The sequence below is a fragment of the Nestor notabilis genome, unplaced genomic scaffold (genome assembly GCF_000696875.1).
Source record: "Nestor notabilis isolate BGI_N333 unplaced genomic scaffold, ASM69687v1 scaffold17747, whole genome shotgun sequence".
In the NCBI taxonomy this organism is placed as follows: Eukaryota; Metazoa; Chordata; class Aves; order Psittaciformes; family Psittacidae; genus Nestor; species Nestor notabilis.
In genome coordinates, this window is record NW_009937213.1 from 219,766 (window position 1) to 241,014 (window position 21,249).

The 21,249-nt window shown below is 43.6% G+C and overlaps 2 protein-coding genes across 2 annotated transcripts; one reads left to right on the forward strand and one right to left on the reverse strand.

Moving 5' to 3' along the window:
• Positions 1-7,501: 7,501 nt before the first annotated feature.
• On the forward strand, positions 7,502-9,304 carry IL17A (interleukin 17A). Its single transcript, XM_010018722.1, has 3 exons — positions 7,502-7,528; positions 8,091-8,335; positions 9,070-9,304. Exons 1-3 carry the CDS (start codon positions 7,502-7,504, stop codon positions 9,302-9,304), a joined length of 507 nt encoding a protein of 168 aa, XP_010017024.1.
• Positions 9,305-16,419: 7,115 nt separating this feature from the next.
• Positions 16,420-18,319, reverse strand: LOC104408969 (interleukin-17F-like). The gene is made up of 3 exons (XM_010018723.1): positions 18,293-18,319; positions 17,214-17,458; positions 16,420-16,657 (listed from the first exon to the last, which is right to left on the reverse strand). Exons 1-3 carry the CDS (start codon positions 18,317-18,319, stop codon positions 16,420-16,422), a joined length of 510 nt encoding a protein of 169 aa, XP_010017025.1.
• Between the last annotated feature and the right edge of the window lie 2,930 nt (positions 18,320-21,249).

A 21,249-nucleotide genomic window follows, 5' to 3' on the forward strand; every position in this document is an offset into this window, starting at 1 on the left:
CCATCTACTGCCCCCACCCCACTGCTGCGAGGCCACTTATATCTGGGACGGAGACCTTCTGCAGTGTTATTCTCTGAAATCTCTGCCTGGGATAGTACTGGAAACTACACTTCACAATGGTCAGAATTTGCATATGTTTGGAAAAATGATTGATTTCCTTTTCTTACTTAAAAAGAAGAGTCACCTCAAACCCCAGAGAGGTGAAAGGGCTCAGAAATTAGGATCCCCATTGCGTATTTGCAACTCTCTTCAAAACCACTGTGAGTCACTTATTCTCTAATACTTTTCAATTCTGACACTTTCTTACACACAAAATTTTGTGGTCAGGAGTCATTTCTCTGTGAGAGAAAGAACAGGAGTGTGACAAGATGAGGCATGACCGAGTTTTTTCAGATTCTACCCAGAAGTGGGCAAATGGCCGCAGTGGAAAATACTTTATTTCTGCAGCCTGAATATTCAAACCTTCCTGGCACCCCTAAATATAAGCCCTGCGATAGGGATAGAGGCACAGCGAGGGTGATAAAACTAGCTTTCTGAACCTAATTTGGTTTGAAAGCAGCGGGTCATGGAGAACAAGCTGATGGCCAAGCAGCCGCTGGCTAAGTGTTGGTGTTTTGGCACCTAGCACCAACCTCTCAGTGCTCCATGAGAGCCCCTTTCCTACAACATCACCTTGCGCCACCACTGAAATCATGGGCCAGTTTCACAGGTGCTGTGTGGTGCCCTGCAGGGCAAAGACTGCTTCCCCTTGAACCTCACTGGCATCACCGCAGCCCAGGGCTGCAGGGAGTGCCTCTTGCAGATGAGAACTGAGGTTGCAGGGGGACACTGCTCCTATCTAATGGTGCTGCCCCATCTCCCCTCTGCTTTGGTCCCCATCCAGATACAGTTGAAGATTTCAGGGTCAGATTCTCATTTGTATTGTGCTTTTTGTAAGCTTTCTCAAAGAAGTAAGCTTCATCACATTGGGGACCAAGCTACAGGGCTAAATCTCACCATTGTGAGGCGTTTGAGAGCATGAAGTGAGGAATTTCAGCATCCCGTAGTCTGGTATCTCTCCTCTCTTGCATCAGCCAGGAGAGGATACACAGCTGTACAGATAACCTCAAACACTGCTGCATTCCTCGTTTTGTTGTCCTGTTCAAGCCAGGGGTGACACACAGATGTAAAATCACAAGTTGTGCCCATGTGTGAGAAATTTGTGCTTTCAAATTTTAACAGCTGGGAATGAAAAAATTGGAAATGAAAGTATACAAGGATAATTTATGTATGTTGTTTTGGTTTTTTTTTTTCCCAATGGGTGGTGCAAAGAACTGAATCTAAGATGTTCTCCAGACAAGCCTGTGATATATTTTGTTCCCTGTTTGCCACAGATTTTTAGTTTTGGAAACTCTAAGAACTCCAGTGCAGCTAATCCTAATTTACTGCAGAAAAACCACTTGTAGCTGGAGGTGAAAGAGACTGACAAAACTGCAGCAGACTGACAAATCTGCAGCTGGCAACTGGTTTTGAGATAAGGATAAAGACACCAGGGACTTTCTGGCAACCTCCAGAACCTCCAGAATTTACTTTGTTTCAGACAAATTTTATCATAGAATCACAGGATGGTTTGGGTAGATCATCTAGTTCCTTCCCCTCTGCATGGGCACAGACACCTTCCACTAGACCAGGTTGCTTCAAGCCCAGTCCAACCTGGCCTTGAACACTTCTGGAGAGTGGAATTTTAATTGCAATGGTCCCAAAAAAGGACAATAAATATTTTCCAAAGGATAAGAAATAGTCTGCCTGGAAATCTGGCATAAATTTTGTGGAAACAGGAGAGTTTCTCAGTGCTGTGATTGTGAAGGGGTGCTATGTACCAGTTCCCTGCCTCTCAGAGGATCTGTGAGCATCAGGATGGTGAAGCACTATGCATATGATTTGTCTCCAGCTTGGAGCAACACTCTGCAAGGGATGAATGGGTCAAAAATGAAGTGAAGATCCTCCCAGGCAGAACAAGGAATAAAACAACGTGCAAAGGCCTTGAAAGCATAACCCTAGAGGGAAGTAGGACAGGAAGAACTTGTCCCTGTACTCAGTAGGGATGGGAAATAAATGTCTCAACCTGTAGCAAATGAAATCTCAGATTGAGATTTGGAAAATGCTGTGGGCAGGAGCTCTTGGGTGTGAGGCAGCAACAGGGACCTCAGGTTCTTCTCCCCCTGCTTCCTGCCATTCACTGGGGCCAAGATGTGGGCAAGACACAGGATGCAAACAGATAGCACAGCAAACAGAGAATTTCAAAATGAGTTAGTTGTTTGTATAAACCATTCTACCAGATTGAATATGAGCCAATTTTATACATAAAGGATTTCTTCTTGCACAGTTTATAAATGGCTGTGAAAGGTATTGCCACAGGACCACAGAATCACAGAATCATAGAATGGTTGAGGCACTAACCAGCAGGTCATCCCCCAGCCTATACTGCTGCATGGGGTTATTCCTCCCCAGGGGCAAGACCCTGCACTTGCCTTTGTTGAATTTCAAAAGGTTCCCCTCTGCCCATCTCTCCAGCCTGTGTAGATCCTTCTGAATTACAGCACATCACCCTGGGGTATCAGCCACTCCTACCTGGTTTGTATCATCAGGACACTTGTTGAGGAGGCAGTCGATCCGTTCATCCAAGTTAGTGATGAATAAGTTAAACAATACCAGACCCAGTATTGACCACTGGTGGACACTGCTAGTTACAGGTCTCCAGCTACACTCCATGCCACTGACCACAACCCTCTGAGAACTGACATTCATCCAGTTCTCAATCCACCTCACCGTCCACCCATCCGTTCTGCAATTCCTGAGGTTGCCTATGAGGATGTCATGGGAGACAGCGTCTAAAGCTTCAATGAAGTCCAGGTAGACAACATCCACTGGATGTCTTTGAAGCCATGAAAAAAAAGCATCATCAGAGAGATCTTTAACTGATAACAAAACTATTTGGTCATTAACATCACTGATGATAACCACAAAAACAAATAAATGAAGAGACGCATTAAGTCATCTGTGCTCAAGGAAGATCTTTACCCCCTCTGATAATCTGGTTTCAGCCTAGAGCCCCTCTCCTCAGACAATCATTGCACTTCTCAAGTTTTCCTCTACATGCAGACAAGCATCTTATGTTAGCCAGGAGATATTGTCCCTTCCATTAGGCTTTAGGTGCTATTTTGCCCCAACCATACGATGAACCCTTAGGCACTACAATAACGCAAGTAGTGATGCTGCTGCCAATCGGGATCTGGCTGTAACTTGAGCAGTCATATCCTGAACCCACCTCCTGGTCACATAAAGCCCCTCTCCACTTACCCAGACTACATTACAGTTACATATCATTCGTCTATTAATTACCACAGAGCAGGCATCAAATTCCTGCTTCTCATTAGGTCCAACTCACATATCTGGTAGCCCTCATTTTCCCCTGTACCTCCAAATATACCAACCAACAAGATGAATTGAGTGGTCTGCTTCCTTTATGACTTCACAGTTACTGAGTATCTATTAGATATTAGTCATTCAACAGACGTGTCAACCACTGACAGCAACCACAGCTGATGAATTACTGTGATATTGATTTTGGTTGTGTTTGGAAAATCTACACATGCAGTAGGACATGATAATTTCTACTGCAGCTGCTGGGAAGGAGAAGTAGAGGTCTTTAATAGAGGAAAAAGCTTATTTTACCTGTTTTGTCATGTCTCCTGCGCAGAGATCAAGGGGTGGGAAATGGGTGCAGTGATCTAACCAGTTTTAAGGGGACCTCTGGATGTCTCTGATCCAACCATTCAGCCAGAGCAGGACAAAACTAAACTGAACTAAACTAAACTAAACTAAACTTACCTTAAAGTTCAGTGTTTAATCAGAATGCTCAGAGCCTTGTCCAATCAAGTTCTGAGTTTCTTTCAGATAACCACTGGTCCCAGTCTCAGTCTAATAAATGAGCTCCTAGAAATTGCCCACTACAAGGCATAGTGGGTTATGTAATGCTTGTATGTAGGAGGAAGAGTGTTGCCTTATTTATAGGGAGTTATAAGGGTATGTACTCAAGGGGAAGAAAATTTATTCCCTCCAACAAGAAAACATAAGTAAATATCTTCCTATCTGTAATAGAAAAGCTTCTTGTTTTCCAGAAGTAGCATAAACTTTACTGATAAAGACTGAAAAAAAATAAAATAAAATTTGAAAGTATTTGAAGATATCTGCCACTTCTCTTTTAATTTACATCGAGCTCAGTAAGGACACCAGAGCTCTGACATTGACCTGTACTCTGACTTTGAGGGGAGAAAGCGTCATCAAGGCAAACACACTCAGATTTGGGTTCCTGAAGGATCTCAGCTGGTAAAGGACTTAAGCAGCAACTTAATCTCAAGAAAGCTTTCACCAGAGCCAAGAGAAAGGCTTGAGTTGATTTCGAAAGGCTTTAGATAATACTTAATATCTTTTTTGTTTCAGTAAGCATTTGTTAGTGTCCCAGCTTTCAGATCTCCAGCTAGGAGAGAGCTACATGTCAGAATAAAACAAATCCCAAGGGGTAAATTCTAATCTCAAGGGAAAAAAATCACTTTCAATGTTCAGACCAGGAAGAATTGGAAAATAATTATTTAGAACTTGGGAAAATCTTGGAACCAAAATATGAGAGTTCCATTTGTATAATTCAGACCTAGTGGAAGCATTTCAAGAGGTGTATTTCCTACTGAGACCCTCTCATCTTGCCTATGACAATTGCAAACGAATGCGTTCCATAACCATGGAAAGTATTTTTATCACCATTGCAATGTTCTGCAGTAGCTGTATTTGAATGCTTAACTATTCACCTTTGCCCTACTGAGGTAACCCAAACCACTGACACAGTTAGAGTATATGAGCCTGGACTTAGGGTCAGGCTGGTTGAACCTAACCTTCTGCTACCTTGTGGGCTTTTGAAATCTTTTTTCTTCTAAACTTGGAAATTTAACTGACCCACTTTGAATGGATATTTCAGTAAATGGCATTAGAGAAAACCCCTTCTGAGAGAACCATTTCCTTTAACCTCTACATCTCTAGGAGGGAAACTGAATTATACATTTAGCTTTTCAAGCATCAGCATCATTTTAAACAAGCTGATACAGGTTGTGGCTATCCCAGAAACTGGGATAAATTCTACCCTTATTTACATCCTCCTTTGGATGACACAAGGTGAGTAAAATTTCGACTTACACATAAATATTAAGCAAATGTAAAACACACACATGCATCATTTTAGTCTGTAAACACCACCAAAATTAAACCTGAGAAAAGGGATGCATCACCAGTCTGAGATACCGAGTCTTACACAAGGATGTTACACTGAGTCTTACTTTCTGGTGCACATTCTAGCTACTTGTAACCCACTGTCAAAGCAAAGTGACAAGAGTAATATCCTAAGACAGAAATGTTAGAGAAGGATACACTCAACATTCACCCCCTCATTTCTAAAGTGTAAGCCCGTTTCTCAAGAATCTCCCTGAAATTCAGCCTACAAGCAGCATCAACACGCTTGTGTCTGCCCATCACCCACCTATTTATTAGAGAAATACTCATCAGAAGCCTCATCAGAGAAGGTGGCAGTAGCTGGTTTATTTTATCTCATAGCTCATTATGATCAGCATCATTACCTGGGAAGCTGCAGCCTGAGAAATTTGAGCCTGCCCCTCTCTTTCTGTGCCAGTTTTTGTAGCACTCTGGGTGGAGGATCTTCCTTTGAGAGATGCTGAGTTGGGATTTTTGCCTGGGATTTTTGCCAGTTTCTAGTTCCTGGTCCAGTTTCTTCTTTATCCAAAATTTTCCCATCTCTACTTTGCTGCTGTGAGCTCTCAACAAAGGATATTGAATGATGCCACAGAAGCACCCTGTCCCTATAAAATCCCAGTGGCTAAAATATTTACTATAGATTTAAATCCCTGAAAGCAGATGGGAGAGTGAATGCAAACATCCTTCCTTATAGGCAAAGTCTCATTCAAGCTCAAGCCCTCAGCTTTTATTGACGTCCAGGGCTCATCAAGACATCTGCCATGAAAAATCAAAAACCAAGGCAGTTGCTAACATGTAAAGCAACAACAACGACCCCAAGTCACAAAGGGGCACAGCCTTGAAGCAGCCCGACCTCTCCAGGTCTGTAACCCCCTTACAGTATCTTAGTGAAAATCTAGAAAAATACCCCTGCATGCAAAAAAGAGAACCTGAGTGCCACCGTGTCAAATGGAGTCAGTCCGCTTAAATGCGTGGATGTAAATATTGCCTCTTTAAATGCTGATATAGCAGGGTACATCACAGCTGCATTATATTGGTCTCACAAGGATGGAGAGACAGCAGGGTAGGATCAGGAGCTACATGGGATCACTGATCACTGTCACCCAGGACACAGGTCTGGGACACAGGGAGTTGTAGTGCCTTGGGGCTACATAATGCAAGGTATTTTAGCTCCTTATATTTGCAAGTGCAGCATACTATTACCTCTACACCGTGCAGGAAGTGCCTATAGTTCCTACCAGTTTTTCTGCCTACAAGAGGAGTCTTTTTGCATCTCAAAACCTTCAAAGGTTTCTCTTGAACGCCTCTGTCCTCTTCCTAACTTAGGAACTGAAGGCTTAACTACATCCATCACACTTCCCAGAGCCCTTTCCATAGGATCAAAGCCCTGTGTCACAGGACAAGAGCCTGAAATGAAATTAAAAGGTGGGAAGCTCAAAACCGATGTTCACAGTGTTTTTTTCCTAGGCAGAGGATGACTGAACTTGGGTACTCAGTTTCACAAAGAATTCTGATCAAAAGTGACACATCATACCTGAGGCGTAGACATGAATAAAAATAGCTTGATCCAGAAATTTGAGGGGAAAAAATAAGATCTTGAGAAGGAATCTAGTCCCTCAGAAATCAAGACATCACATGGCAAGTATCAGAGAGCAAAGGGATGGGGGCCAGCTGTGCAATATCTGCCCAATATAGGGTGAAAAGACATCAGACTGACCTAGGAGCAAATGGATCCAATCTGGCAGTGCCAGTGGCACAAGTGATTTTGATACCTACAGCATCCCAAGTCCAGACCATGGAGCACATCAACTTATGTTTGACGAGAGGACAACTCTGGTCCCAGTTTACAATTGCACACTTTGCACTCACTGCACTGCGTGCAAAATTTTTGGTGGTTTTCTAATACCATCACTGAGTTTTGTTACTACTTGAGTGACAGGGCTAAAGTAATGACATCACCTACAGGTCTAAGAAAGGGTGAGCCCATATCCTGTCTTCCACCTGCGTTAATGGAATATATATACATACACTTTGTAAGTTAAGTTATGGTCAGAAACCACAGTTAAGGTTGGGAAAAAACACCTACTTCAAATTAACTAGGACAGCACAGAAGCCCTTATAAAAACTCCAGTAGCAAACATGCCCAAACACCATCAGTTCAACAGAGCTCAGCACAAGCATCAGCAACAGGAAAAGAAGGAAGATGTCTCTGATCCTTTGTGCTTCTCTGGTAAGAACTTGCTTTCAGTTTCCCCCCTCCCTGTTTGATAGAGACATATTTAAATTGTAATAGATGACTCTCAGGAATGGGGATCTGCAGCTATCTTTAAAATGCTTGCTTAAACCATTGATAACTGAAAATAACTAAAAACGGGGACTGCTGGACAGCACCAGGATGAGGCAGCAATAAGACTGTACGGGTATATTAGTGAATGAGGCTGCTGCAACCTACTCTGACTCAAGAAATATGTTGAAAACTCAACCTTAGAGTGTCTTCTTGTTGTTACATCCTTTCTGCTATCTCCTGTATTATTTTCAATAATTTAAATTTTTTATAACCAAATTACAACTGACTGTGTATACCATACCTGTCATAACCGTGAGAATTACTTGATGAAAGCAAAAGAGGATGTGATATATGGCACATTTTTCCATAATTACTCCAACCTGCAGTATAGGTTTTAGCTAGGCTGACCATGGATGAATTTCTGAGCTGCACAAGGATCTGTTAGGGTGTGCTGTGTTAGAGCAGCTGTATTGTGTCGTGTTCTAAATGCACTGGTTGTTTTCAGTTCAGATCACTGCTCTTACTGCTGCTGGCCATGCTGTCAGCCAGCAGTTCTGCCTACGGGAAGGTGATACAGCCTGGACTCAAGGTGGAGAGCCTCTTCAAGCAGGCGTATGCTGGATGTCTGACACCAAAAGACTCAAAATTCCCTCAGACTGTGAGAGTCAACATAAGCATCAGCAACACAAACCAGGACAACAAAATGATTCCTGACATCAGCAGCCGCTCCCTGGCTCCATGGGATTACAGGTATGACCTCTGCCCCGGTGGTCTAGAAATACAGTGGCTGGCCTGACTGCCACAATAATGCGAGGGCTTGCCCACATCTTTATTTTCAGTGCTTCACTGTTGAGATTTTGGAAATAGGAGGGCATCCACAGTCCAAATAATCCTCTTTGAAAGATAACCAATGCAGAAAGGAGCATAGAGCAAAACCATGGTTTAGACCAACATACAGAAGGGAAAGCAAATTAGTTTTGTAATTTAATTAATTTATTTGCATATTGGGGAAAACTTTATCACTAAAAGCATTCTTTACCTAAGACATCATGAAAAATACCTCAGAGGGCTGACATTGTCCTCTGAGGGCACCAAATCCAAACCACCAAATTCAGTGGTGGTTTAATAGCATCAGCATCAGGCCCTAAGAATATTTCATGCTTTTGGGGGGAGCTGAAGGTCTTCGGGTCCATTAGTCAATCTGACATGTTGGGAAGCTCCAATCAGTCTTTCAAAGCCAGTACCTATTTGCAAAGGCAGTTGCATGCAGTCCTGGCATTCTTGTCTTACACTTAAAACCCCACCGTATTTACTTACACTTTTTTTCTTAAGAACCTGCAGCAGTGGAGGGTCTACTGCTCATTCATAGGTAATCCCCCAGGAGGCACACGTTCCTGAGCTGGGAGCCCATACTGATTCAATCGTGCCTCCAGAGATGCAGCAGCAGTTCCATTTCAAATGCTTCTTTCCATGTCAATTCACAGTATAGATGAGGACCACAACCGTTTTCCGCACGTGATTGCTGATGCCACGTGCCGGCCCAGGTGTGTGAATTTGGACGGGCAGCTGGACCACAGACTCAACTCCGTCCCCATCAAACAGGAGATCCTTGTTCTCAGGAGGGAGCAGAAGGGCTGCCACCAAACATACCGACTGGAGAAGAAAACCATCACGGTGGGATGCACATGCGTCACCCCCTTGATCCGACACCAGGCTTAAAGGAAGCCAGTAGTGTAAGAGCAGGGAGCTGTGGAGAAAAACTTCCTTGCCTAACAGCACTGAAATGAAGCAGCCTGATTCAGTCTCTGCAAAACTGAATCAAGATACAGTGATTAGCTAGAATCTATCAGAACATACTAAAATTTAAAAGAGTCTCAGTAAAAAAGAAATCTTTCCCCCCAAAATCTTGAACTCTATGAATTCAGAATCCAGACACCTTCATGTGCCAGGCTGGAAAAGTAATGGGTACTCTCTACACATCTTTAGTTTACACTTTTAATTGTCTATTTATGTAATTCTATTTATGCTGATGGAAAACTTCGTAGTAATGTATCTGTTTATTTATCTTTGCTCAATAAAAGAAAAATACTATGTGGTATTCTCCTTTCTTTCTAAAGAAGATTTTTTGATGAGGAAAGTAATCACCCAATTCAATTATGACCATAAGAAATTGCATGATACTAAAACCTAAAATTCTCTTCATAACCTCTAGATCTGCTGCAGTAGAATGCAAACCCCATATGAAAGTTAGGGCTTGTATCAACACCCTTTTACTGTGAGAGAAACTAAGCTATCTGAAGGAAAATTATTCACCAAGTGACACCCAGTAGTTTCACATTTAAAAGAGACTAGCAAAAAAATCAGTGGGTAACTACCCAGTTTTCCACCTCATTATCTGATCAGAAAGCAATTTGTAAAGATAGGTTCAGCACAACACTTCAAATGCTTCTTTGGGGGGAAAGAAACTCCCTCCACTAAAACGGCATTTTCCACTGCTGACTTTTAACTTTGCTCAATGCTACATACTGAATTTCAGTCCAATTTCAGCACATTTTCTGTGAATCTGGGTCACTAGCTGGGTACACAAGGAAAAGCACATGAGTATGTTGGGTGGATAACTGAAGTGATTAACCACGTATTGCTAACTGCAGTGGTCATTTTCTCCATGCTCGTGTACTTCCATTCACTGCCAGCAGTTAGTGCTTCAAATGTAAAGCAAACTGACACAGCACTTCTACCATGGCTGCAATGGGATTTGGGGAGGTGGATGTTTAGCGCTGCAGGTGGGTTTATTTAAAGCACTCTTGGGTTAAAATGTTCCACATTTCAAAATGCAAGCTGGTTTGTGAAGATGTGGATGCTTTGTTTGCTGCCATCTTAGAGATGTATGACCCTGCCCAGGCACTGGCAAAATGTCATTCGCAAACGCAACAGCAAATAATTCATTTCTAGAGATGCAGAGCTCAAAGACGCAAGTCCCTAATGAGGGGCAAGATCCTCTCAGGCGAATGTATCTTCTCCAGATCCAGCTGTGCTAAATAAAGACATGATCATCCCACCTTTTGCTGCTGGGGTTATTCCCTCCAGCTGTGATTTAAGCCTAAATGCTCCCTAATCTACTCCAGGCAAAATCAGGTGTGTCAGCCTGTAACCTAAATTTACAACACAGACACAGCTTTCATACAATCTCTGGCCTAGCAGATATACAATGGTCAGAGGAAACGTTCATCAACTCTGAGTGATCACAGTATCTGCAATCACAACAATAGAGTCCTGTCCACACCTGTAGTTAACCTTCAAACACTGATGTAACTTTGCCCATATGTAGGAATCTAGCAGTATATGTGATCCTAACTTAGATGTTTCCTATCTTATCTCTACCTATTCTTCCTTAAGGTCTCTTTCAGGTCCTGAGGTTCACCCCAGCTGACTGTCCCAGGAATATTAAGCATGGGAACAGACTGTCAAAAAAAAACCCAAAACATCAAGAAACCTCATCCTTTGAGGTTTTCAGTGAGTTATATAAATATCAGTGCAGGCAGATTGAAATAAAGCTGAGTGCCTTGCCCATTAGACAATCTCTCAACATCCTGCCACTTGCTATAGACGGAGCTTTGGCAAATTGTCTGCAGCAGCCCAAGAAATTTCTAACAGTTAAAATTACAATAAGTCCCATACTTTATTACCTGGTAGTGATGTGCTGTTAGCTGGAGCTGGCACATGAGTAATGGAAACTAGCTAGAAATGCTGAAAGCTACTATATGGAAAAAGTCAGAACCAGGTCAGCAAGAGATGACGCAGTTGGAGCACCAAAATGCCGACAGCTTTCTGCTGACGGGCTGAAAAGATATTCCAGTCCCACTTCCAGCAGTATCATTCTCCCTTGGACCATTTACTAACCCAGTTAAATCCTTGCCTTAGGAAACAACCCATTTTTCATTTACTTGGCCTTATGTCAACTTCATGCTCACCTCAACAAGCTGTTTGGGTGTTGTACATGCTCCTGCAGAAGCATTTAATGATATGATCAACTGGATTCTTTTGGCCTGAAGACTATTTTATTTCCTGCTGCAAGTTCTCTTATAACTCCTGGCATCATGAGCTAAGAGGTCTTCCTTCACTTTGCTGTGTTCAGTTGGAAAAGTGCAGAATAATTCCAAATCAATGCAACATTGCCATTAGGTCACCTAAATGTTGATGACTAACAGTTAATAATGATTGCAATTGATAAGAGTCTGAACGGAGCAGGACCCCTCTTTCACCTTTTCTCAGCTCTTACCAGCCTAAGATTCAACAGGTAAAGCATGCTCTTCCTTGTTTTGGAGAGTTTAAGTGCAAATTCCTGCTTATTTTATGTCCTTTCATAATACCATTTGGGGGGACAGGAGGGAATTGCTGCAAAACCCTCCTCAACACAAAGATTTCCAGTCCAGCACTGCTCCCTGTCTCAGTTTCACATCAGTTTGCAAAAGCTGAGCAGCAGTGGCTTAGCAGCCAGCTTGCTTGGCAGCCTGTGAGTAAAACCCAGCAGAAAGGGAAGTTTGAGATTGCATTTGTGTAGCAAGCTGTCACATAACCATGCTTATCATCAATAGTTTATCAAAGCAAGTTGGACAGACAGTTAAAAGTTGATACAGACACTCATAAAAGGTGATACAGATTCAACTGTCTGGCAAGCCTCAAGACATGAAGGAGGCCAGCTAGTGCAGATTTCAGAAGTCTGAAATAAAAGCAAAGCCCCCAAAATATAGGGGCAAGTTACAGAGAAGATAAACTATCTCTATTCATTTACTGGAACAGGGAACCTTGATCATGATACAAACATATTGTGCTTACTAAGAACGCAGATAAAACAGAAACATGACAGTTTGTACTGGTAAAACCACTAAAACTCATCCATAGGTAACTATGCCCAGAAAACAGCATTTTTTCAGTCTGCTACCCCCAAAGAACAGCAAATATAATTTTAATTTTAATCTTTTGTTACAGTTCCATAAAAAGATGGAAAAACTGAGTTAGTTTTCCGAGGAAATAATGAAAAAATAGAAGGAAAAGTTACAGAGAAAGCAGGTATGGATTTGTCTAAAGAGCTGAGGACTTGAAGCTGCCACCACAATCCAGCTCTGGAAGTACGAAGAATGATTAGCGTAGATGGAAAATGCTTTTCTGAGTAGCGAAGACAGAAAGTGCAGATTATTTCTGGTGCTGAGCCTGGCTGGTATCTTCTCAGCTCCTAAAAGCCAGCACCAGCACACAGTCCCATCTCCATCAACAGATCTGAGTCTGACAAGCGGTGTCAGGCAACCACAGACGTAGTAAGCAGTGCCAGTGCCTTGTAACAGTGTTGTAGAAGATTCAGACTTGGCTCACTCACCTAGATTCTTATTAAGAACAGCATTAAAAATCGTAACAGAGAGCAAAGAAGAAGAAGAGGGTGAAGAAGACAGAAGAAGGGGATCAAGGCAAGTCTCACATTTTACCCTGTGATGGTGACATGGAAACAGGTTTCTGGTCTTGTCTGTCAGGTCAGCCCAGTCCCAGGACAGCCAGAACTCACAGCTGATATGGAAACTCACCCCATCATTTATACCCATCACGTTGGCACCAAACTGACGATCCTCACAGGACTGACCTGCAAATCATTCATCCTCTTAAAATTGTGTCTGTTAAGTCTAACTCTCAACCAGCCATGTTGACTTCTGGATTTTCAAGGCGTTGCCCATCTGTCTTACCAAATACAAATAGCTCTTGGATTGGTTCAACCTTTTAGGTTGAAACCTTTGCATTCTTTACATACTTAATTCCTGCGCACTTTCAAAAGCAACTATTTTGTAGAACAGGCTGACCTGCTCTGTAGTCACTTTGAACACCCCCAGGAGCATCTGCCTATTGCCAAAGGTCCAAAGAAGCCTGACTCATGTCTTCAGGCCAATAAATACATCTATAGGTCACAGCACAGGTCTGGGAGTAGGCATCTGCCTGTGTTGATATCACTGCTGTGCCTCCCAGCCCATGCTGATGCAGGGGTCTCTGCAGTGTGATCCCTCTGACATCCCATGGGAGCTGCTACACAATGGGATCCCTGCATCAGGCACACCCAAAGGGAGGAGTAAGCAAGGGGACAGAGAAAGGAGGTTAGTGAGATGCAAGCAGAAGAGTAAAGGGATTGGAAAGACCACAAGGCTCATATACCAACCTGTGACCACTGTTTGCTCATCTCAGCAGGTTATTAGAAGACACTGTGGAACTGCTACTACACCTACAGCTATGTCTTCTCCTCCTGGTAAAACAGCTTAGTCCCTGAAGGCTACTCTAAGACACGTTCCAGAGCCAGAGATGCCCAACTGGGCATCCAGGAGCTGGATCTGTTGCTGCAAGGGAAACAAAACCAAGCAAAGCCTTTAGTAAAAGCTCTTCCTCAGCTGTGAACTGCAATTGCTGTTGGTGGCGATATGACTGTGCTGTTTACAAGAAACAGACTCATTTGCCGTGTTCTTAGATTGCTGGGAATGAAAGCCAACCACCTACCTCATCGCAAAAGCCAGCACCTAAAAAATAACCAGGCTCATATTTACAACCAACTGCACTCTAAGAATGGTGCCATTAGAAGGAAATAACCCTAGATGCTTGTTTTATTTAGAAGCAATCCCCATGCCTTACTGAGAGGTGTGTGGTTTGCAGTTGGTAGTGCCGGCTGCAGAACCTCATGACCCATGGGTGAGACTTCCTTAACTTAGCTACCTTTGCATTTTTTTGATTAGCTGCTTCGTAATTCATCCGATTAGAACAACTCTTCGGCTAAGCTGATGGGTGGTTAAGATCAACTATACAAAAGCATGCACCCATTTAGCTGCCATGAACCCAATGCTAATAATGACTGAAGAGAGGAATGTAGGCTGGTTTTCTGCCCGCAAAACAAGTGAGGACAACCCCACGAGCTAGGTTCATCGAAATGGAGAGAAATAGGTCAGGAGTAAGAACTGGTGTGCGCAGAGTGCGATTTCCTGGTCAGTGGTTACTGTAAAGGAGAGATGGTGTTACACGAGAGTGAGCTGAAGACGCCTCCATGGGTTTGCGCTCCACCACATGAAGGGCTTGGTGGTCATAACGAAACAGCCGCTGCCACAAATGAGTACAAGTGCTTGTAACTGAATGAGATGATTTCCCTGCCTAGTTACCCATGGCTTGCTGAACTGGCAGCCCGTGACCAGCAGGACAGGCAATACACCAGGCTTGACAAACAAGCACCAACTCCTCATCCAACCTATTCGAATGGAGGAAATCCAGGGTCTACCTGCACCAGGTGGATCTAATTTAAATGGCTTCCATGCAGCTAAAATGAAATGCAAGAATGGTTGCACACATTTACCCTTCTTTAAAAGCAGGTGAACAAGGAAATAAAGGCTTAAAATCTCCACCAGCAGAAACCAAACTCAGAGGTCTGAGAGTCTGGCTCAGTTCTAGGTGAAAAATGAGTCAAAAAAACCCCAACATGGCAGCAATCTGATAAAATAATAAACAGTGGGTCTTGCCAGGCTGTGCTCCTTGTGTAGCTAAGGGAGAGAAAGGGCAATTTCTCCTTTCCTAAGTTAGGACACCTTGGCTCAGCAGGCGACCCTGCCCTGGAGATACAATTCCTTGTTCCCTTTATAAGGAGGGATCCTTATCCACCACTTCCTGCACAACACATAATATTTGGCTGGTTAAAAAGCAGTGAGATGAAGCTATCCTTGTACATTTCCCTGCATTCCTTCTCAGCCAACCGTCCAGCTGGTGGAGGAGAACATTGTTTATAAGGATGATATCTTGTCTGGAAGAGGATAGGACAGGCCTTTCCCAGTTCACATGAACCACCATCCCAAATTTCAGGCGCAGCCCCGCAATGCAATGTTAAGTCACCATCCCTAGGGACCATCCCCAAGGTCTGTAGAACCTGGCTCCATTACCAACTCCCCCAGCACTGCTTGTACAACCTCACTTGACTTTCAGCCCTTTTTTTGCATCTTTTCATCTGTTTAGGTTGCAAGTTCTTTTGCACTCCCTCTTACTCACATCACTGCACCAGAAAAAGCCTGCTCTTTCCTGAAATCTCTCAGTGCTACTGCCGCAGAAACCCATTCTCTGTGTCTGCTTTCACTTTGAGCTACCATAAAACAACATTCTTTTAAATAAAACACAATTTTTATTCAGTGGATAAGTTACTGAATAAATACAGATAAACATTTATCTTTTTTTTTTTGATACTCTGAGCACGTACAAAGCCATAAATACAGTCATAAATAGAAAATATAAATATAAATATATAAACACTCATTAGTTCTTTGCTGGTTTAACACTCGATGCAAGTGGACTCAATTATCTCCCAAAATGTTCTGAAATAGGTCAGACACTGCTTCCCATGGAGCAGCAGTGACACAAACCCAGAGTGCTATGAAAATCTGGAAGTCAGGCCAGATTCACACTAGTAATAAGTTAGTGTGCAGGGATGGCCAGAGAAGGAAAAGGAGCTAGGGGATGAGGAAGGGAGAGAGAAGGTGCAGGAGAAGGAATTTTGTAGCAGTGCTGGTTGGCAGGTATACGTTAGGGCAATTTACTGCCAAGGGCAACATTTCCACCATCTCTCTCTCTCCATCACCAGCTCACCAGTGATTCCCATTCTAAAATCCATAAACAAACAACAGCAAGAACTTTCAGAAGGCAATTTGCTCAGATTTGGAAAGGAAATGTCATGTTGAATGCCTGGGATGCAAGGTGTGCAACTGTGGGATTTCTCCAGAAGGGTGTTCATAGGAGACATTTCTACTTCCCAATGTTGCCTCCCCTTCTAATTCTTCCTAGGACTGGTGGTGGATGACTGGAGTGACACACGTGCAACCCACAGTGATGATTTTCTTCTCCAGTCGGTAGGTGGACTGGCAGCCCTGCTGCTGCCGGCGGAGGACAAGGATCTCCTGTTGGATGGGGACGGAGTTGAGGCTGTGGTCCTCCTGCCCCAGTGGGTTCACACAGCCGGAGAGGCGGCACTTGGCATCAGCGATCACCTGAGGGAAGCGGTTGGGGTCCTCATCAAGCCTGGGAATGGGGATACAAAGGTGTTTTATGCACTTGCACAACATGGTTTGGCAGGATCTTCTTGTTTATCTCTATTTACCTGTGTGTCCTCACTATGAGGCACAGCCAAAGAATATCCCTATCCTCAGACTGGATATTAGGAAAAATTTCTTCACTGAAAGGATTGCCAAGCATTGGAAGAGGCTGCCCAGGGAAGTGGTGGAGTCACCATCCCTGGAGGTATTTAAAAGACATGTAGATGTGGTGCTTAGAGACACGGGTTAGCAGTGGACTTGGCAGTGCTGGGTTAACAGTGGGACTTGGTGACCTTAAAAGTCATTTCCAACCCAAACAATTCTATGACTGACAAAGACTGACAACATGATTAGAAATCACTCCAATTTGCACTGCAAAACGTTTCTCTTGGAGAAATCTCACCCAGCATCAAAATGTAAGTGGACATCAAGAAGCATTTGCAACATTCACAGGGCTCCAGGCATATGTTGAGAACCAGCCATCATTCACCACAAAGAAACATCTGTGAAGCACAGCTATTGCAATTTAGATAACAACTTACCTGTAATCCCAAGGAGAGAGAGACCGGTTCCTCACATCGTGGACCACCTGAAAGGCATCATCTGAATTGCTGATGTGAATGTCAACTTTCACCGTGGTAGGGAACTTGAGATTCTTTTGGTTCAGGCAATCTTCACTAAGTCTCACAGAGCCACCATTCTTGCTGGGTCGAGGATGAGCTACCCTCCTATGGGGTGAGCTCCCTACAGTGAGTGCTAGAACCAGCACCAAAACCAGTGATCTGATCTGGGAGAGAAAGGGGTTGTTAGCTCTGTCCAGCCGAGAAAGAGAGAGCACAACGAGCAAAGTCTTGACTAGATCAAACCACTGATAGACCATCTTATATTTGGGTGAGACAGGCCAGCATGAGCAAATAGCACAATGATGCTAATAATACTCATCACAAGAGATGCTGAACTCTGATACAAATTTTGGTTCATAGTTGGCTCTGCACCAAGAAGAGCATCTCTCCAACAAGCTATGAATGGTCCACTTCTGCAGTCAAAGAGCAATGTCTTATGATCTACAAGGTAGGGTAAGGACTCAGCTGACCTAAGCGTAGAAACCTGGTAAGCCATATGCTTTCTCAGAAGAGGAAAGGTTGACTGCCTAGCAGCCATATGCAGGAAATAACCATTTTATCCATGAAATCTGAGATTCTTGGGGCGTTTCCAGGAGCTAGGTTTTTAGGAAAAGACGACAGATGAATGCAAAGCTTTTAAGAAAATCACAGTAGTTGGCAGTGCTGTATGTATTACCCAGGTGGAAATTTAGATAGACAGACATTCATTTTACAATGAAATTTCAGCAATTTTGATAGTATGTTGTTTGAGAAAGGGACTGTCTTTCCCAATCCCACATTGGCAGTGCTGCCCTTACAGATAGATAAATAGTGGATAATCCATTGCCTCCTTATCACTCACGCATCAAATTCATTTGCAAAAGCTCAAGGCAAACTTAACATCCCATTCATCTCCAAGACCAAAAGTGTTGTTTGTAGATAGCGCCCTGGGATCTTCATTCTGCCTTTTCTCTTGCAGCAAATATATCTTAGCAGTTACACCAAATGCAAGTACTCACCACTGCATCATAGGTGACAAAAGCCATGGCACCGTCTCTGCAGCTTTAGACGTATGCACCTGGTGGCAGAGCACAGGAGTTCTCCTCCAAGACCTCTTCCACCCTCGTGTGTCTCAAAGCCAACTGTACTCTCCTTTTTATAGTGAAGCTCAACCACTACCATCCTTTCCATTGCAGCATATAGCTGGCTTGCCTGATCCGAGGTTAGGAGCTGATATTTCATTTTCTACCCCACTTCCTTCCGTCAAGCTCCAGAAAGGGAGGGCAGGTACTACGTCATCAGAATCCCAAATCAGCCAATACAGTACATACAGGCAGAAAAAGAGATAATGGAAGAAAAGGAGGGGGAAAGGTGTTCAGGCAGTCTTCTTTTTTTCCTTCCCACCCCCTCTTTCAAATATTAATGTTCTCTCACCACAAACACATTCGTGGATGCACTTCTATGTGCACCACACAAACAAAACAGCAGAGATCAGCAAGCTGCAAACAAGGGTTTCAAAATGAGGACAGGACATGGAACTTCATGATTTAACCTTCCTTTGCTTCAATTGCACAACCCACACCCACCTCATCTCGGGCATCCCTGTGTCCTCCCATGACTGAGCAGGGGGAGAATAGATGCCCAGAGGAATTCCTCAGGGCACCAGGTTTGCTGCCCCTTCTCTGGCCTTATCTACTGGATGTAGCATTTCTCCTGGATGGACTTCTTGGGCAGACATGGTAGACCATCTCTTGTGGTCATATTGTACTGCATTTTGCTTAGGTCTCCTCTGAAAGCCAAGGAGGTGGAGAAAATATGAAGTATTTTTAAACAGCTTTCTTCTCATTCTCACAGTGGCTGTACATGATGATGGTGGCACAGCAATGAGTTATGGTGTCGGCTGAGGTGTGGGCGCAGCTGAGAGCATAGAACCCCTGTGGCAGCATTGGAGCAAACTCACATGGAGTCAGTATCCAAGCAAGCAACTGAGAGTGACTTTTGATGATCCCATGAAAATCCCACTGTCAATAGGCACATAAACATGTATGCAACACATGTATAACATACAAATGTATGTAGATGTCTGGCCACGTGGCTCAATGTGGGGCATCACTTAAGCAAACACAAACAGGACCAATGGTCTTCCCTTGTTTTCCTCCCTGGCAGATCAGGTTGAAAGCTTGTTAGTGGAAAATAGGTACATATATATATATATATATATACACACATATATAAAAGATGGATTTCTCCAGCTATTGGCCTTAGATCCAGTAGCTGCCCCTGGATCCCTCAGTCTCCCCATTGCTCCATGCACACACCAGTGGGTGTCCCCAGCTCCCCAGACTTAGGACCTCACCAGCAGCCAGCCTCCAGATCCCACAGTCTCTCCAGTAGCTGGACTAGATCTCCCACTATCTCCAGCAATGAACTTGCAGACCCTCTGGTCTCTCCAGCATCCTGCCCAGACTTATGGCTGGGCCAATACCTGGAGCTGGGCCAGCTTGATGTCTTTCCATGTTGACATACATAAGCAAACAATATGCACACACTGGACCCCCAGCTGCTGGCCCTTAGACCTTGCAGCACTTGCATGTAGGGTAGAGAGTGAAATTACACTTTTAAAAAGGGAAGAAAAGGATTTAATAAGAAGACAGGACACTCTGGGGTGATCAGGCACAGAACTCAGCCAGACGAGCATACTGACCACTACCCCACTTGCGTGTGATCAGCCCCTCTCATCCCTGCTCTCATTTTCCTGTTTGCTCCTCACTAATCAGCCCTGATCCTTTCCTTCCCCCAGCTTTGCCCCTTGCCTTAAACATCCCACAGTAAGTCTTGCGCAATCCCAAAACGTTCTTCCCAGCACACCACAGCAAGTCCCATACTCATGTAGCCAGCAAGGCGACGTGGAGAAAGCTTCCCCCATTGACTTGTCTTGTCTTGGGTTGACAAACTTCCTTGAACAGCCCTAAATTTGCACTGTGTTGTTTGGGTTCCTCCACCTGGTACTGCTCCTCTGCTCCTTTGTGTTCAGGGAAAATAATGGCTTTTAATTGCACATGCTAATAATTCTCACTTTACAATTAGGGGCATGAAAATAAAGAGGAAAAGGAGAAGCACGTGTGCTGTTTCCCCAGAAGCACCAGCATCTCTCTTTGAAAGTAAAAGCTATTTTTATTGCAGAAAAACACCCTGTAGCCAGTTTGATCAGCTTCTCTGTGGAGAAGAGCACTATGAGAGTCCTCTCCCAAAGCCATGTAGCCAAGCTAGAAAAGGAGGACTGAAAAGTAGGACTCTTCACACACGTTCACCTTCAGTCCTCCAGAAAATCAGGAGCCTCTTACAAATTCATGGCATATCTCTTGAATAATACCTGCAGAAATCTCCACTGACTGATGCTGTATGTCACTGCAGGATGCTGCCATGATGTTGTGGTCTGATTCAAATAACAGTTCAGAGACCAGCAGCTCATGTCACGTAAATTTTTCGTGCTTCAGGTTTCTAAGTTCACCTGAGGTAACATCAATTTTGTGACACATGTTCCTATTCTGACAAATGCATCTACTAAGACACAGAGTGTGGAAGATGACAAGAAGGTAGAATTACCAGAAACCCACTTCTGTACCCCAGAAACTGACCCCCTTTTTTTCCCCTGAGCAATCATAGTGAAAGGAAAAGGGCATTGCCATGAAAATGGGTTGGATTTTGCAGGTACAGCGTTAAGCGGAAATCGTTACGTGCGATCAAACGATGACGTTACCACGCCAAATAGTGGGTTATTAGCCCTGACCACCACTTTCCACTCATACCTTGAGTGGTTTATAACTTCAGTGAGGATTCCCTCTTCGACCTGAAATTTCCTATGACTTCATTTGTGTTGAAGTTTGCTGAAAAACTGATTTAAAAGAGGTCACCTGCACCACCTCCAAGGAAATACAGAACTACAACTCCTGAGCAGACAGAAACCAAAAGTACT

Bases quoted from the DNA above. Each gene is read 5' to 3' on its own strand.
- IL17A (XM_010018722.1), top strand. From the start codon at position 7,502: ATGTCTCTGATCCTTTGTGCTTCTCTG. The intron at 7,529-8,090 runs GTAAGAACTTGC...GGTTGTTTTCAG, and splicing joins TGATCCTTTGTGCTTCTCTG to TTCAGATCACTGCTCTTACT. The intron at 8,336-9,069 runs GTATGACCTCTG...GTCAATTCACAG, and splicing joins CTGGCTCCATGGGATTACAG to TATAGATGAGGACCACAACC.
- LOC104408969 (XM_010018723.1), bottom strand. From the start codon at position 18,319: ATGGCTTTTGTCACCTATGATGCAGTG. The intron at 17,459-18,292 runs GTGAGTACTTGC...TTTCTCTCCCAG, and splicing joins TTGTCACCTATGATGCAGTG to ATCAGATCACTGGTTTTGGT. The intron at 16,658-17,213 runs GTAAGTTGTTAT...CCCCATTCCCAG, and splicing joins CTCTCTCCTTGGGATTACAG to GCTTGATGAGGACCCCAACC.